The sequence below is a fragment of the Macadamia integrifolia genome, chromosome 4 (genome assembly GCF_013358625.1).
Source record: "Macadamia integrifolia cultivar HAES 741 chromosome 4, SCU_Mint_v3, whole genome shotgun sequence".
Classification (NCBI taxonomy): domain Eukaryota; kingdom Viridiplantae; phylum Streptophyta; class Magnoliopsida; order Proteales; family Proteaceae; genus Macadamia; species Macadamia integrifolia.
Window position 1 is genome coordinate 25,478,554 of NC_056560.1, and position 19,046 is coordinate 25,497,599.

The 19,046-nt window shown below is 36.9% G+C and overlaps 2 protein-coding genes across 2 annotated transcripts; one reads left to right on the forward strand and one right to left on the reverse strand.

The window, feature by feature from the left end:
- The first annotated feature begins 1,391 nt into the window (after positions 1-1,391).
- On the forward strand, positions 1,392-8,099 carry LOC122077515 (CBS domain-containing protein CBSX1, chloroplastic-like). The gene is made up of 8 exons (XM_042643473.1): positions 1,392-1,759; positions 3,078-3,165; positions 3,247-3,311; positions 4,722-4,770; positions 5,878-5,930; positions 7,267-7,382; positions 7,501-7,558; positions 7,685-8,099. The coding sequence occupies exons 1-8, from the start codon at positions 1,523-1,525 to the stop codon at positions 7,757-7,759; spliced, it is 741 nt and encodes a 246-aa protein (XP_042499407.1). The 5' UTR covers positions 1,392-1,522; the 3' UTR covers positions 7,760-8,099.
- Positions 8,100-9,612: 1,513 nt separating this feature from the next.
- LOC122075723 (ethylene-responsive transcription factor ERF011-like) lies at positions 9,613-11,377 on the reverse strand. The gene has a single exon (XM_042640866.1). It carries the CDS (start codon positions 10,876-10,878, stop codon positions 10,432-10,434), a length of 447 nt encoding a protein of 148 aa, XP_042496800.1. The 5' UTR covers positions 10,879-11,377; the 3' UTR covers positions 9,613-10,431.
- Between the last annotated feature and the right edge of the window lie 7,669 nt (positions 11,378-19,046).

The window sequence follows — 19,046 nt, forward strand, 5'->3', positions numbered from 1 at the left end:
TTTTTATTAAGAAAAATAAAAAATTTAAACATAGGGTCATGTATTCTTATTTTAAACAAAAAGATTATAGATATAATAATATTTACAAAAGTTTGAGTCAAGAAACAAACTCTTTGCAAAACGGGAGTAAGGCTATGTATGTTATGACCCTCTTCGAATCTTGCAGTGCTAGTGGAAACCTCATGCCTTTGATGTGTCATTTTATAATGTTTCCATTATTGCTTGTTCAGGTCTATTATTTATTATTTATTTAAAAAAAAAAAAAGAATTACCATTATCTCATCACTATTCTTGTCGATTGGTTGTGGGTTCAAGTTGACATGCCCCACTATCCCTTGTTAGTAGAATTGCTGTTTTTTCATATGAAGACTTTGGCTTGGGCTATGATTAATACAATGAAGCACCATTTTTTTATTAAAGAAATTTTTTTTTATTTAGAATAATGATTTAATACCAAAGAGGAGTCGATATTCCTTCGGAAGAATGCATGTTGAAGTAATCAACTAATCATTGACCAAAACCAACATATTTCAATTTCAATCAGCGTCAATCACGACATTTAACTCCAAGTATTAATTTGGTACGCGTAGCAGATATAATCTAAACAAATCACTTTAAAAATTAATTATTCATAATCAATTTACAAAATTCAATTTTCACCTCCACTGGTACGAGACAAGAACCCCATAACAAACGGAATATGTTATAGTTTTCTAAATCCAGACCAACCGGTCAACGAAAAAAACAGAATCGTTCCTTTTTGTCTAGCCATACACTTTGAGTCAAGACTGCCCATCAAACCGGACGGTTTTGAGAAAAGTGATATTTTTGGTAATTATCTGGCACGGTCTCAAACCAGAACCGGGCAGATTTTCGATCCGCTCCAGAATTAAAAAAAACATGCGTCAGATCTGTGAGTGGGTTTATTGTGTGAAAATCGTTTGCAGCCTCAACATCAGTGTAGTGAGCATCAAATGATTGGGAGTCTCTTAGAGTATGTGTCCAAATGTTTTCAGCCATTCGATGCTCATCGCACCTCACCGCTCTATAGAGAATGTAGACTTGGGTTTATCTCCTTTCACAAATGTTAAATCTCTCACAATCCCATAATCAAATCTTTAACGTGGTTCAAGGTATCAGCCGATATTACATGGTATTGCTATCTACCTCCTCGATACCGTATCCGTGGAATGATACGGACCAGTGGCAAAACTGTCCAAAAACTCAATTTTTTTGGGAAACCATGGGTAAAAATACTTGATCCGTGTTGATTCTTATCGGTGTCGTATTGATTTTCATGATGGCCGATAACCAGTCCGATATCGTGCATTAAATCCTTGATCAGCACTAATTAAAAATAGATTATTTTTTGGGGAAGATAAAGTCGGTTCAAGAGTACAATCCAGACAAGCCTTCTCTTTCTCACTCTCTCTTCTCCTCTCCTGTTTATCCAATCGATCTCTTGGCGAAAGGGACTGTAGGGGAAGAGCGATTGAGAACAGGGAAGAGCAGAGCTACCCACATGGATTCCTCAATTCTTCTCTCTGAGGCTCTCGTTGCCGCCCGGCTCTGCTCTGCTGCATCATCCTTTCCGACCCTTCGACACCAGCTGCCTTGCCTCCTATCTTCTCCCTGCCCTCGGCTACCCTCTCTCACTACTTCCCTTTTTCGTCGCCAAGATGCTTACGACCGCTCTGCCCATCTTCGTAAGCCCTGTGCTATTTCTGGAAGCGGGGCTTTGGTGACCAACTCCGTACCGGTAGGTCGACTTGTTCATCTTGGCCCTTCTTGTTAGTTTCTTGAATTGTCTATTTTCTTGCTGAGTAAAAGGGTTTAAACTTTAAACTTCGAAATCATCAATTTTGAGCTTGCATGACTGAGTTAACCCTATTTGTTACTCCATTAGCTATTTTGAACTTAATATAACATCTCAACTTAAGCTGGCTCCTTGAGTTCTTGATTTCTGTTACGAACAGATGCGCATTATACCACAACCTTAGGTCTACTTAACCATGGTGGGCAAAGGAACTTTTCTTCTTTTGTGTTTCTAGTTAGTTTCTATACATTTAGCCTTTCACTGACGCGACACTGACGCTGACGCTGTGGAGAATGGGGCTTCTTTTGTTCATAACGGTCTCTTCATTAATAATGAATGAAGTGTAAAACTTACATGACATCGTGGACACTTTTGTGTACAAACCCAAACACGATGGAACCTTATTTCTTGAATGTTGTTTGGGTTCAACTGATGCTATTCTGCCATTAAACTGTTCAAATGCCACTACTGATTGATTTTCTAACTGATGTCCTAGCACCCTTATCCTAAAACTAGGCCATTGTCCGGCTGTAAACCCTGAATCTTTTTAGCTCGGAGTGAGGAGATTTCCTTTGTTACCTCTTCTGTTTTAACCTATTATGCCAACCTTCAAAGACAAGTGGCAGAGCCAAATTCAACCACCATGCGTCCATACCCTAGTTTCCCAGTTTTTTTTTGGGTGAATGGTTTCCCATTTTCATGCAAAATGAAACTGTAATTCCATAGCTTGCAGCTATTCTTATAAAAAGTTCCTATAACTTTTCCATCTTTGGCCTGAAATTGAGACCACCAAAATCCTTATTACAACAACAAAAAACTCAGCCTTATTCCAACTTAATGGGGTCGGTTACATGGGTCCGTGCAAAAACAGAAAAGGTAAAAGGGGGGGGGGGACCCTGATTTTTAGCAGTTACCTAGTTGTTTGAGACTTTGGTTGGCGGTCTAGGCCTTGCTCCTCCTTCTTTTCCCTCTTTACTTCCTTCATTTTTTTTTAATAGAAGAATCCCAACTAGGTTGCCATATTGCAAAAATTGATCCATTTGGAGAAGCTTCTGCAAGTGACCCGCTTGGAGAACCTTTCCCATCTCCATCATCATCATCAACATCTTTTTAGGCAATTGAATAAGATGTATAATTAGTTGGGTTATCAGTTGAATGCTTTTTTGTGGAGGCACCATTCGCTTACCTTCCATCTTTATTTTGGGTTGCCTCATTGTCCATCTCATATTTTGGCTTATTTCCCTTGCTTGTTGACCTGCAGCCAAGAAACGGAGTATATACAGTAGGTGATTTTATGACCAAAAAAGAGGATTTACATGTTGTAAAAGCTAACACAACAGTTGATGAAGGTAGTGTGATACCTCAATCTTATGTCATCAGCTCTGCTAGAATTCTTTTCATATTCTTATGTTCAGTCTTTGGGTCAACAGCATTGGAGGCTCTTGTTGAGAACAGGATTACGGGTTTTCCTGTGATTGATGATGACTGGAAATTGGTATGTAGTCATATGCCATCTTTAAACAATATTCCTTCCATATGCCCAACTAATATATGCATGTGGACAAGAAATTTTAACTGCGTTGAATATTAATGGTGTGGTGTGAAAAATGATATCACATTCTATATTTCATCCTTGGCTTAAATTTAGAGCCCTTCCTTAGGGAGATTTAAGATTTGTGATAAGTAAGTGACATTCAAACTTATTCTGGAGTTGTTTAAACTTTGGATTGCTGCTTAATGAATTGGGTATTACTCTTTAATGTCAAACTTGCGTATACACTTCAATTATTTGTTAAATATAAGGTTCTGCAGAGGTAGAAAGTTACTTTTCCAGTGGAAGCAATCCTTCAATAAAAGAATGTCCTTCTAGGAGAGAGAACTGATGCATAATTCTATCATGGAATTTTGATAATTATGTTGTGTGTGGGTTGTGGCAATGAGGCTAATTGCAGCAACCTGTGGTTGTGCTTGTTTTATACATTGCTTGGATATTTAGGTACATGTCAGGTGTCCTTGATTTTTCACAACCCTGAATATCTGGGTACTTAATATGTTGCTCTATGCCAAGGAACTGTGGAAGTATGCTTCTAGGAACCTGCTTGATGAAAGCAGTGGGATTTGCTGTGTTTTGTGGGTGGGTGGCTGGGTGGTGGGTTTCTAGCACTGAATGAGTGTTTGGTAATCATCAGTTACCATGATATCAATGAAGATAGAGATTACGGTAGAAGTTCTCTTGCTACTATACTTCTGCAACCATCTATTCTTCTTATTAGCTATGACCACCGTTTCCAGTTACCACATAGGCATGATTAACAAGCTTGACATAGCTTTAATATACAGGTGCTTAAGTTGTGCCTGTATGGACTCTAGTATGTGGTTTCAGCCGAAGTAGCAAAGCATCTGCCCTAGTAAATACTGTTGGTAGCAATGGAATAAGGATGAAGCACCAAAGTGCTAATTCAGAGTCCCCCATCCTGGTTGACTAGAGCTTTTGATGGAAATGAAGTGGACATAACAGCAGTGCTTTAATTCTTTGTGCTTTCAATGAATGAGCTTCGAGCATATCAGCATAGAAGTGGATTAAACGGTTTCGCTATATTTAATGTTTGAATTGACTAAACATCTTCCGGTTTTCTGGGCCAACTTAGTTATCTGACTGGATTGACAGACTGCACTGACAAGTTATTGTGGTCGACTTCGATGTATATAACATATAGAAAAGGAAAAACTGGCTTATTTGTGATTAAGGGCTTTCTTATTTGGGATTCAGGTTTTCTATTTTCTTGTATCAATAAATGTATAGCCTTCTTGAGAGATCTCTACTCATTTGTCTGTGTTTCTGACGGAACTCCATTACCCTGCGCTATTTCAACACATTGATCAGAGATTTTTTTTTAAATTGCAGGTTGGTGTAGTTTCTGATTATGACTTGCTAGCACTGGATTCCATATCAGGTTTTCAAACTTCAAAGCTATAACTGACCTGGTCATTTCTATTAAGCTGAGGAACTCCTGGACCATGTCATTGAAATTATTTTTGAGTACCTCTTCATTGAACTCCATAATACAAGTTGACGTGGGTACTTCCAAGTTAATGCAACCTTGACTTGAATCTTTATTGATTCATAGCCTCCTTTTGGATGTATATTAGCTTCTTTTTTCTTGTTTTTTCAGGAAAATTAGCCATACAATATGGCTAGAGATCCATTAGCACTGGAGCATGGATTAATGTTCAGTTGAGGAGTAGTATTATTATGCTCTTGTTTTTAGGAAGTTGACAAATGTCACTCTAAACTATGTGCTTTTCCTGAAAAATAGGAGTATGTGCAGCCTAATTATCAACTAGAACCTTATCGTATGACAATCATGATTTTAAATAGTTGTTTCTAATATCTATTTTCCTTGAAAAACACTTGCATACAAGTGGAGCCATATTGTTTGGTGATGGAAATGCAACTGCTCTTCTTTAAAAATTTCCTCAGACAACTACAGGAAAAATTTAGCAAGAATATTGTGGCAATTAATCTACAACAGACATGAGGCACATATGCCTTCTGTTCTTAGATTTAAATGATGAACTGGAGACTAATTATTGTCCTTTAAGGTGTTTGTCCTTGTTATGATTGCCGGCTTCGTAGAATACCATAAAGGGGTTGGTTCTTGCTTACAACTGATTCTCACTGTGTGTTTCCATTTCAATTCAAAGAGTTGATAATAAACAATCTTCATTTGTTCATAATGGGAGAGTAAAGGAGATAGAATAATTCATGAAAAGAAACAGGGTTTTTTTTTTGGGGGGGGGCAAAAAAAAAAAAAAAATAGAAGATAGGAGAGAGAGTTGGGTGCCTCTATTTGTTGTTATTGAGGCTGTAAATCTGTGAACAATGAAAAAAAAACAATAGGAGGTTTGAATTATATGTAACTTTCGTTTGGTTAAGCATCGTTCACATATTTGGTTGCTTTAGAAGAAATTCATAAAAAAGGAGAGATCTATTGTGCTCAGAAACTGTTATTTTAGTTGTAAATCCAGACTCTACTTATTTGTCTTCGTTTTTCATTTAGGTAGTGGACGAGCTGATACAAACATGTTTCCTGAAGTTGATAGCACTTGGAAAGTACGTAAGAACTATCCTTTTGCTTGCTAATTTATTGGTGTTAATTATAATACAATAGAACTTGTAAACTGTAATCAATCCACATTTGAGATTGCTATGTTCCTTGGGCTTTCTTTTTGCCACTTGTCATACTGTAACATTCTGATAAGGAAGTGAAAGAAGTTTGGGTTCTAATTCTTCCCAGCTGCAAAAATGATGCAGCATGCAACCTATAGTGAACTAAAATTATTAAGAATACCTGAAGGAAATATTGAGATTTTGGTATCCATAGCACTTACTAGTCATTATAGACCTCAATCTCTCTGTAGTGCTTCCATATGCAACAAGTGGAAAAATGATGACTGCAAATAATATAAAGTACTTGGGGAGTTGCTCATCCAGTTTGGCTGGAAAGGGTCATATTTTCTCGAGAAATTAAGTAACTAATTGTGGAAATAAATATTTCCGGCAATTTTTGGAACATCTGGGGAGAAAGAAATGGTAGGGCCTTTTATAACCATCACTAAGCTGGTTTCCAGGTTGACAACTGGGCCTTGTATAGTATAGTAGCCCTTTCTCCTTTTTTTAATAGGGGACTGCTTTCCCAATGCATGCATAATATGACAGTGGTGTGGATTGCAGCCGTAAAGTGGTCTCTCTACCTACTCAGGTGGGTCAATGTACTAAATTGCAATCTGCACTATCATATATTTCATATCAACAAGTATTGGTCTGACTCCCTTAATAAACTACCTTTATTGGCTTATCCCAATAAAGGGTGTCCACCGGTACATAGTGGCATTATGTAACAAATAGGGCTACTGGTTTATTGTTTACATATAAGTTTTTCACAAATTAAAACTAACATCATAATGTGTACTGTTTTCCAATAATTGAAGATACTGAAATGATGGCTGATGGGCTGATGTTAAACAATTATAGAGTACGCATTATAGTTTGAAATGTACTTCGAGGCTTAAAAATGTTGAAATTTCATGGAGTTCTTCAAAATCTTATGGAAACTTAGAACCACCTATTTTTCATGTCCCTCACTTATATGTCAACCTATGAAATGCTGACTAATGCATCTGCATGTAGACAAGCTTACGCATTGGAGAATTTTGCAACTTCATCTTCTTTATCTAAATGATGCAATTATTAAAATGGATGATGTAGTTGTAGATTCCACATCCTTGAAACGGTGTATTTCTGAACTTCATGTGGCTCTCATATATTTTGTTGCACAATATTTATGTGCACTACTTGCTGTATCATTTCGGGGTTGGTCTGTCTATGAATTTGTGGTTTGGAAATTTTTGTTATCAACTGCTGATATCTCTATTCTTCTTGTTATCAGACGTTCAACGCGATACAGAAGTTGCTCAGCAAGACCAATGGGAAGGTTATTGGTGATGTGATGACACCTGCCCCACTTGTTGTTCGTGAAACTACCAACCTTGAAGATGCTGCCAGGTTCTTTTCTTTTACTTTTGGTTGCCCCCCACTGACTTTTATTTCTCTGTTGTGGTTTGTATTTCAAATAGCTGTAGTCATGAAACTATTGAGTTTGTTCTCATCTCTGCATTGTCAGATTGTTGCTGGAAACAAAGTACCGTCGACTCCCTGTTGTTGATAGCGAGGGCAAGCTTGTAAGGCATCTTGCTTGCTTTTATTAAACATACATTGTCTTCCCTATTTCGTTGCTACTTTCTGATTTGCTTCTATTTTTATCCTCCCCAACACCCCACCAAAAAAAAAAAAAAAAAAAACCATAGGTTGGAATTATTACTAGGGGAAATGTTGTTAGAGCTGCTCTTCAGGTAAAACGTGCCGGCGAAAGGACGGAATAAACCCCTTCTTAGGAAGGATGTTGAGGTGAACCACTCCGGCAGATCATTGGAACATCTCTGGCCTTCATCCAGCTTTCCCAAAGGAATTTGTTGGGCCAAGTAAGGCACTCTAACAGACAGCAACTCAGCTCTTCCACTAGTAACCTCTGTTCTTTATGTATGTATAATCTTTAGTTAAATATTAGCGTTTTAGATACGGCATTTTCTATATGTATTTGATTGATTGAGAGAGAGAGAGAGAGCGAGAGAGAGAGAGAGAGAGACTGTATGTTTGGGTGGGGGGTGGACCTTATCCATATAGTTAGAGAGGGCTTGAATAAATCTCACTTTTGGATCTCAACTTTTTTATTTTTTTAACAGTTTTCCTACTCGAGTTTATTTACCATGAAAGCCTTAATTTGCTAGCGGTTTGCTTCTCATGTGGTGTTATGGAACTGGCACATCAACAAAAGGCCATTTTTAAATGGTTCGTTATTGCCTTGAGGTCCTAATTGATTCAGTACAAAATATTTTATAGAGATTATTTTGATGGAAATTCCTTTTCACAGGTCTCAAATTTCCATTTCATGGCCTCAACTGGATGAGCTTCTCTGGTTGGCCAACATAATTTTGTTATGTGGTAGTATGATTCTGTCAATGCTTCGAACTTGCTGAGCAGGTAGGATTCAAATTTTTTGGAGAGTAAGTTTTCTTACGCACCGGTGAAGTTTCAGCCAAAATAGAGTTGGTCACGTGTTAACACGTGGATTTTGCGAGGACAGCTACTAGTGCAGCTGGCTTAAGGCTAATGGTGCAAAGCCTAGTCCTAGGAGGTTTCAAGTTCAAGATCTCTTGTTCCTCATATAGGGGTACAACTAATAAAACCTTAAATCAGTGAAGAGTCATTTAAATCAGATCTGGATCATTGCATTGGTATCAATACACGTGTCACCCCCTGAAGGTGGTATTTCACGGAATTGTACGAGATCGGAATTGTAAACGATTTTTTTCCCTCATATAGTCTAAGATCCGCACATCAAAGAAGCCTATATTGTGTTTAAAGGGGTAATGATGAAAAAAAAAATACGTAATCCTTCATGAACACAGAGAGCTATTCAGACTCCGTTGGCACTAGTGTTATTATATTGTGAATTGTGATTATGGGAGATGTACTGTCAATGTGGACTCCCTTGTCTTCATCGTTTCCCGCAGCCTAGTGCCCACCTTAACATCTATTTCAGAGCTTCGACCCCCACTTATTTTTATTCCTTTTGATTTGGAGAAAGCATTTTGGTCCCCGTCTCCTCCTGGGGTCTAGTAGGTCCCTTTTATGGCTCACAAGCCTCAGCACAACAATAAGATTACTCCATTATGACCTAATGGTAGCTGGTTTGAATCAAGAAACAGCCCTTAGGAAGCGGGGTTAAATGACGCTTCCCAGACCCCACAGTGACAGCCTTCTAACAAGGTTGCTGTCTCTTTCTGGTCGAGAACCCCTTCAGACATATACCAAACTTAGTTTCAAAAGTAGGTTTGAGGACAGTGTAGGGGGGATTGTGCGTGTCCCCAGAACCAGTGGTGAAAGTTTGAAGCCACTCATTGGTAGGCCACAGAAACGATTAAATATACCAAACACAGCCAACCTTCTTCCTTGCCAATCAATGCCACAAAAGCTCTGCAAAGTGAGATTTCAAATATTAGTTGGGACTATGACTCGCACTTATGCAGCTCCAGCAGATTCTTCAATTTTCCTTTATTTATTTTTTTTTAAATTGGATTTGTTGTACGAAAAAAAAGTAGGAAAGAACTTCAACCGCCCAAAGAAAAAGAGGGCTCTCTGTTTCTGGTTAGTGTGCAGATTTAATTGGATTCGGTAAGATAAAGACTTCTTTGGATGATTGATGATAAAGAAATGATAATCATAATATTCACAATATTTTCCCTTCTTTCGGTGGTGGGAATTCAAACATGACACAATATAATACAAAGTTACAATAAAACGAAACGAAACGAAACATGCTTGCTGCATCATATACTTTTTTGGAGAACTCCACATTACGATCCATGACTGACTGTGATACGGACCTTTTCTTCCCTCTTTTCTCTCTTTGATTGTCTGGATTGTTGTTTTAGGTGGAGGACCACAGACCCCTTTCCTCTCTCTCTCTCTCTCTCTTTGTGGAGTCCACAAGCACATCATCCACAACAGCTTCAACCAGAAAGAAGAAAGAGTACCTAACTAATCTTATCCCTTTATCTCTTACTTTCTCGTTTCCTATCTATTCTCTTTCTCAACAAAAAAACCAATTAGTACATAGTAGCAGCAGAGGTAGGCCAGCCATTACTTTCCTTCCACTCTGCCTCACTTTCTAACCTTTGAGAAGAACCGAAAGAAGAAGAAAAAAAGTTTTTAAGAATTCACATTAAAAAAAAAAAGAAAGAAAATTCTTGAAACTGATTTGAAAGAGCTATACAGAGTGCAAAGGATTGCTGTTGTTTCTTCCCTATTGGAACTGATTCTCTCTTTCATATCCATGACAGTTTTCTGAATTTTGGTTGATTTTTCTCTCCCCCTCTTAGGGACTAGATCAGAATCAGATAAATCTCTGTTGGATGCTGGTCAACCATCTGGATACACCCTATTAAAAAAGAAAAATATAGAAACAGAGGTTTCAAAAAGGGGGGTTTGCTCTTCAATCTTCATCAGAGCTCTCAGGATTTGGTTTCTGGTTCAAATCAGGCTTCTTGTTGGACGATTTCTTGCAAGAATTGAATTGGGAACCAATCGACCCAGTTTCGATGGCATCGACTCTAGCCCCAACCTCGGTTGCCTTCTTCCTAATCGACGCCGCAGACATGTCATGAAGCTCATCCTCTGCGACTAAGAATTCTGGGAAATTGAGACGAGCTGAAGGTCCCCTCAAATAGAAAACAGCCGTGTCATATGCCCGAGCAGCAGCCATGGGAGTTGAGTAAGAACCAAGCCATATCCTTGATCTCTTGTTTGGTTCTCTGATCTCAGCTACCCACTTCCCCCACTTCCTCATCCTTATACCTCTGTAAGGCTTATCTCTCTGCGACCCTTTACGCGACGTTGTGGTACACCCAGACTTCGATGTCGTAAAACACCCACCTTCCATGTCTGAAACTCTCTTCTTCCCTCTTTATCACTCTCAAATCCAAACCCACAAAGAAGAAGAAAATATATTACATGGGTCGGTGCCTATCAGCCTCTGACATCTATCTCTCTCTATCTCTCTCTACCTCCATATATATAGAGAGAGAGAGATAGAAAGATGGGGAGGAAAAGCGGCGGGGAAAGACAAGAGAAACAGAGCCTTGAAGAAAACAGAGCAGGGCTGTGGGTGGATGAAGAATTGAAGGAGAAGAAGTCATTTATCTATCCATCTCTGTGATGCATCCAATCCACCCGTGGAAAAATTGGATCTTTATGAGTAGTAGATAAAATATATAGAAAGAGAATTCAGAGATACAGATAAGTGAGGCAAGCATGCATTCCTTGAGCCTTCAATTGGGTCGGCTACCACGTTGTCTCCTGTTTAAAGAAAATCCAAACGTCGCCGACACATCTCTCTCTTTCTCTCTCTATTTTCTCTCTCTATATTTTCTTCATAGTTATTAAAAATAAGGGATTGGGTTCTCTGTGGAAGTGTTGATGGTGTGGTTATTTTGAGGAATGGACAAGTGGATGTGAAAAGGACTCACCGAAAAATAAACTAAAGACAAGTGGATGGAAAGAAATGTCAAACATAGGGAACCAAACGGGTAGGCTTTATGACTGGAGAAGGTAAGTAATTACTGCTATTAAATTAGGAAAAAAAAAAAAAAAAGGTCATACTAGTAGTAGTAGTAGTAGTCGATTTGTTCTCCCCTTTATTAGTATAAATTACTTCATTAATTTATTAATTTTTATAGAGTTCTATTATTACTATATTTTTAGGGTTGGGCGGTGGCAAGACGTGTGTGTTGCCAATTCTTTCTCCCATTTTAAATTTTAAGTGGAGATCTAGTGTCAAATAAATCTAAATTATCAATTGATTTTTGATATAATTAGTGGTTTTGACCTTTAGATGTAAGGTAGTTCCTTTATAGGACTTGACTGCAAGAGTGCAAGGCCCTATATGGGCACTGAAGATATGCAATGAGAAAGGGGCATGGAGAGAGAGAGAGAGAGCGGAGAGCAGGATGGAAATGAAGAAGGGTGAAGCAGGGAGGGAGATGCAGAGATGAGGCAAAGGAGAGATTCGAAGCTGAGAAGGAGGAGGAGGAGGAGGAGAGAAGAAGAAGAAGAAGAAGAAGAAGAAGAAGAAGAAGAAGAAGAAGAAGAAGAAGAGAGAGAAATTCAGTTCCCCTCGATGGGGAATTAAGATGGGTATCTATGAAACAAAAGGGATAAGATTTAACATAAAAGTATAAAACACATACACTTATGCGGACATACGAGCAAAGAAACTCACCTTATGAGAGAGAGTAAAAAATCATATCATAGTCCATATCAAATAAAATGTTCTATGAGATTCAATGGATTTGCATCGAGTCTACATCTTCTGCAGTGGATGGTGAGCATCAGATGATTGATAACATTTGGATACGCATTCCAAGGGGTTCTCAGTCACCCGATGCTTACTACATTGGTGCAACGACTAAGACGATTTTCACATAATTAGATTTTAGATAAAATTTTTCTACACGATTGAACGATATGATGGTCTAAATGTGACCCACTCTCTCCCCTCTTATTATCAGTGCTCATGATGTGTCACGGGAATGTTTACTTGGGCTCTAGAAAACTCAGTCCTTAGATCTTTTATCAATTTATTATCATATCAATTTTATCATAATTGTATTATATTTTTGTAGATAAAATTTTTCTTGAACCACGATAAAAAGGAATTCTTTAAATCACGAGACTTACGGACAAGAAATGATATCAAAAGAGTATTTTGGGAAATATATTAAAACCCCATAAGTATTTGAGAATAGAAAATTTATGAAAATTTTACTCTTATTTTTTATTATTATTTATTAAGTAAGAGAGAAGAGAGAGGAAAGAGAAAAAAAAAATGTCGGTGGTAGATGAAAGAGAGAGGGGGAAGTGGTAAGACCGTATAGAGCAAGATGATAAAAGTGGGGCGTGGGGATTTTGGGGTTGGATTATGACTAATGACTAATGACTAATGACTAATGACTAATGACTAATTGAGTGACTTTCCGTCTACGCAATGACCACTGCAAGAAGTGGAAACAACAAAGGTGGTGGCGGTGAGCTGTGGTGACGGATCTAAATGCCTCTCTCTCTCTCTCTGTTGCCTTTCTATTACTAGTAATTTAAAAAAATGAAATCAATCTCTTTCTCTCTCTCTAAAGCCTCTATCAATCCCCAACTTCCAACTGCCCCGCCTTCTCCGCCTTCTCTTCCACCAATCCCCAATTGCCTTGAATTTTTTTGGAGTGTCTCTTAATTATTTAATAAGAGGAAAAGATCTCTCCAATTCCAAAGTCCGTGTGTCCATTCTGTTCTTTTCTCTTCTACTCTACGTTCATCTTTTGCCAAGTATATTATAGATTACTAAGTTTGTTTATTTAAATGTTTTGATACATGGCTAGGGTCATTGCCATATTTCATTATTATACATATATAACCTCTAACCTTTGCACCGTCATTTTAAAGTCTAACAGCACATCCTACAATAAGTGTCACATTGGAATTCATGTGAGGCTGGAATTTTATGTATAATGAGCCTCGTTATTCTTTTCACATGTCAAGTTTTAACATAGGTAAAAGGTTTTTCTTCATTAGTGGAGGAAGAATCCTTGATGCATTGGTGATGTGGTGATGTATGAAAAAATAAAAGACTATATGAAGATTATTCTACAGTACATACATATATACATATGATGAGACGTTAAATTTTGGTTGGAATTTTAGCATGTGATCAATTCACATCATTTTCTAAATATTATACTGTTAGAATTGTCATATCATTTTTCCACAAGAAACTAACAAATAGTATGTGTTAATTTACTTTCAAGTGGTGATATATTTTTTAATTGTTCTTTTAAAGTTACAGAGGAATAAGAATTTCCTTACCAAACGACCGTCATTGCACTTGGATGAGAATAGTTAAAAACATTACATACAAAGAGATTAACAATGAGATTACAGTAAACCTTTTACCCTCATGGATTTAGTTTACATATCAAATTGTGTATCAGTCAGAGTTATCAATTCGGCCGAATAATTCGCGAATTATTCGGCCGAACCGAATTTTTTCGAATTTTATCAAAAATTCGGATCGAATCCGAATTAAAAATAAAATTCTTTAAAATTCGCGACTTTTTCAAAACTGAATATAAATCGCGAATAATTCGGACCGAATCCGAATTAAACCGAATTATTCGGTTTATTTAAACATTATTTTAAAAAAAAAAACCAATAAGCTTTTTTGACCGAATCCTTCAATTAATCATCCGAATTATTCCGAATAATTCTCCGTCCGAATAATTCCCGAATCCGAATTTGTTAACTATGGTATCAGTTAGTTCTAAAATCAATGTCGCTGTATATGGGTTCATTTTTAACTTTTCCCTCAAGGGATATTGATACCGACATGGATTGTGATCATTTTACTCTCTTTTTCATTTTTATCGAATCAACGAATCAACGAATCAACGAATCAACGAATCAACGATTCTATATTAATTTTGACTATTATCAATACATCCTAAAACCCTGTTCACCATGGGTGAAGGAAACTTTTACCTATATTTCTAAGTTTAACTCAATATATGATTTTCTTTAAAATCTAGAAAGAAGTCAAACAAGAGACCCACAAAGGACCCACAATGGGCTAGACAAGAGACCCATGAGGGACCGGAACAGGATCCACAAAGGTCAGGATTGGGACCCACTGGGTCACATTTATTACTAACCATACTTAACTTGACACATTTTAGATAAATTGTCAATTATAGTTCCACATGGGAGAAGACCCATAGACCCCGGGGCAGAGGTGATGTACAAGTTCCATTGAGAGATCCTTTCTCTTTAGACAAATTATTTATTCAATGTGGGCCCTCTCTTAAGGTCCAGACCAAGGCAATGATAATTGGAGGTGGCAAGCTAATAAGCGGTTACACCTACGGTCGGCTGTGCTAAGCTTTCCCCACAACTGACTCTGTTTGCCAATCAATAGCCATCATTGAACCCATTTACTATCTTCCTATACGACCGCAAATCATATTATAATAATAAATATTCATAAATTAAATCTTTCAATAACATAATTTGATACGGAAGGTAGATACATGCACCAAATTTAAGCACTTTCCTCAGTAAGCGTGTGGAAAAAGGTTCTTACACTAACGTGTAGGAAGGAACCCTACTCCAATAATTTCCCCCTTCTAAAGTGTTAATAAAAAAAAAATATTAATTAATTATGAATGTGTGGAAGGATGTGGTTCTGCAACAGAGTTATGAGAGTGTGAAATGACTATCTTAACAAGGGATGTAAATGGATAACCGAAAGTGGAATTTGAATTCGAATCCTTGTTAGTTTTGGATATTCATATTGGGTCAAAAGGTATTTGAATTTAAATTCGAATCATTTGAAAAATAATTATCTGATCTAATTAGATAATCAATTAATGATTTTGATAGTTCTTAAAGTTTAGACAAGTTTTAGAGAATGAGGAAAAGAACTAAGACGAGTTAGAAAGATGGATTAAAAGAAAGTTGTATTCATTAAGGGAAGAAAAGTTTGAATTACGTAAATCAGAGAATAAACAGATATTTGAAAATTTGAATTCGATTCACATCGTATCTGTTTAGGGGTATCTAAATCCAGTCAGGGAATATCCAAATTTGATCTTTATCCGATCCATTTACATCCCTAACCCTAACTTCATAAAATATAACAATGATTATATATATATATATATATATATATTTTAATTTTTTCATGCACTCTCGTAAATGCATAGGGGCACATTCTCTCCACAGAAAACACTTCCTTTAATTAAATATTGTTAGAATTATATTAAAGATAACCCCGGGAGTGTGGGAGTTGGGCCTATGTAAACGGGATTTAGATGGGAATTATGATAGAAACCATCCAACCCCAACCCCAACCCCAACCCCCATTAAGTTGGTTATTTTACTCATAAACCTTTGTCATTAAGCTTGCCGACTTTATAAATTATTAATATAATTATATCAAACTATGCATATAGGAGGTGAGGTATTGATGATTAATTGATTATAATTGAGAATCTGGTGTCCACAACCAAGAATAGAACCTCCATCCTTGGCAGCATATCTTCTAGGTTCGTTGGATTCTTTCCCAATTGACACACCCACCACCAGTTCACCATGCAAGTGGCATCTGTGCCGCCAGTGATCCAAGTAGATATTGGATATGTTTTGTATTTTGGTTCTTCCTATAGGCCACTAGGAGGACGCCCAAGGGGCGGCACAGGGTGAGGGGAGTGCTGAGGGTGGCGGTGCACAAGGCTGCAAGGGGCGGTGGCGCAGTCTTGCTGGTGTCCGCGGTTGTTTTGTTTGTTCACCAAATGAAGCATTTCTTGGTTGCAAAATGAGAAAACCCCTCGTCTTGGGCTCAATATAACTAAGGAAAAATTATTAGATCACGTAAGTTAGGGTTTCAATTTACCAAATTATCCCCAACTCTTTGACGTCCCTTCACCTGTGTGGTGGTGTACATTGTTTACAGTCTTACCCTCATCCATTGTTAAGGAAATCTTTGAAGTGTCATGGATGTGGCACAAACAAGTAACAAATATTTAGGGTGCGTTGGGTAGTTATTCAATTATAAAAATGACGTTTCGTGTCAAAAATAGAATTTTTAATTTCTATGTTAAAATGCCATTTTAAAATAAAAAAATGGTGTTTGGTGAACCTGTTTTAGAAACAATTACCCTAGTTTTTTTTTTTTTTTTTTGGAACGAAATGAAAATGATGGAATTTGCTTTTCTCGTGTTTTTTTTTCCCTTTTCATTCCAAAAAAATAGGAAAGCACTAATGCTGTGTTTGGTAATGTTTTTGTTCCAGAAACGACGTCTCGTGTCAAAAATGAAAATTTCAGTTTCTTTGTCAAAACGTAATTTTTAAACAAAAAAATGGTGTTTGATGAATCTATTTCTAGAACGATTTCAAAACGCAGGTTTTCTCTCCTCTCTGTACGTGAAATTGTAAAAAATGAAGAACTAGGGCGGAAGACAAGTTTATCGGGAATGATTTTCCTAAAACCCCCTAAATAGTTCCTTTTTTTTTTTTATTTGGAACAAAACTGGGAAGATGGAACAACTATTTGTCGTTCCGTTAATTCCAATTTCTACTGTTCTTTTTTCACTTTTTGTTTCAAAAAAAGGGAAACTCATCTATGATGTACTAAACGCTTTATTCCATTTTTTCATTCTAATTGAATGAAAAAACTCCAGAAACGTTCCAATAGAACATTACCAAATGCAACCTAAGTTGACACCAAACACTTTATTCCATTTTTTTTTTTCCATAAAACGAAAAAATGCTAGAAACATTTTTCTGAATGACTACCAAACACAACCTTAGACATTTCTTTTGTTATGATCAAGGATAAAAATATCAAAAACATACTCGAAAAAGGCTTGTCGTAGAACGAGCAATACTCAGGGTATTTCAATAATAAGAGTCCATGTCTAGATAAAAGGACTTGAAATAACTACCGTACCCCTTATAGTCGATGCCCTAATGTATGCACCCTTTGCCCGTGGCGTGTACATTGTCATTGTACAATCTCTCACCTCATTAAATATGTGAACCCTTTTTCTCTCATTTCTACCTTTGGTTAAAAGGGAATATTGAGTACAATTGATAAACCAAAGTCCTTTTTGGGTAATTAGGTTTACTAATTCTATAATCAATGTGGATGACATGGGCCATAAGGGGTCTTCAGAGACCCATTCAACCACTAGTTAGGTATCTAAATCAGGTGTTTAAACTCAGAGACGTGATTAATTAAGGATGATAACTCAGGTGGGTTGGTTGACCATGCCAATCAAAACTGTACCAAAAAAATAAAATATAGAAAAGAAAAATAAATGGTTCTCATTGTTGATTCCTTAGGACCACAGTGTCACCGACCAAAACCAGAAAAATATGTGGGCCATAAAGGACCCTTGCCAAACTGTCAGTTAAGGGTATAAATCCTTTACATTCATTCACATAAAGAACAGCTGGAAATGGTTTAAAAATTAATATCGGTGTCGGTATTGTTCTTGATCAATATCGTTATTAATATCAATATAGATAGACTCGTATCAGATGATTTTACTTTAATAGTTTTACTGTTACATTGATATAATATTGGCTGAGATGAGAGAATTTTTTTTTTCTTAATGAAAAATAATAATAATAAACCTTGTCGTCTATAAATAAAAACCTTAAATTGAAAGTCAAAACTGAAATAATATTGGTTGGGGGGCCATAATGGATTATAATGAATCAATCAAACTTTTGAATTTATTTTGATTATAACAGAATAAATAAATGGAGATAATTGGAATTCTCATAATTTGGCTTCTTTGAATACGACTTTTTCCTTCGAGAATAAGTGAATGAGGGGACCTCTCTTCTTGATTGGCTGCTCTGTTCGTTGAGAATGTATTTTCTCTGCTTACCAGCCCCATCCCCTTCTCCCCTCTTTCTCACCTTATTTTCCCAGGGGAAGTAAAGGGAAATCTTTGTTGAATCCATTTTTGTTTTCTCTACCAATGCCAAATAGAGAAACAATTGATCATAGTTAATTAATGGAAAGTCCACAAGATATAATTGAAATTTTTAATAATTTTAGTCAGAGTTTGATTAGAACTCCTTCTAAGCTAAGATATCAGTATCAGAGGCGGCGAGGTAATAATAGGTGATGAATTATGACTTATGAGAGTTCTTTAATGCCAAGCAAGCAAAACCATTATCATAAAAGGAAAGATTATAACCTATAATATGAACATGAAAGTCAATCCTAATCCTAATCACTAGAAAACTCTATTTAATGTAAGAGGAAAAGAATGCTCCTTGATCACGTAGCCTTGTGCCCAGCGACTGCTTCAATTCTGCAGCTATTGATTCTAAGATCCATGACATAGTTCATAATCAAATTTTGCCATTGAGCCTGTCATAAGCTATACAATTCAGAAGTACTGAACTATTCACTTCGGCCATGTTTGGTTGCTGGAGAGTTATAGGCTAGAGGTTTGGTTGTTGGAGGGTTAGTGTTGGGGGGGGGGGGGG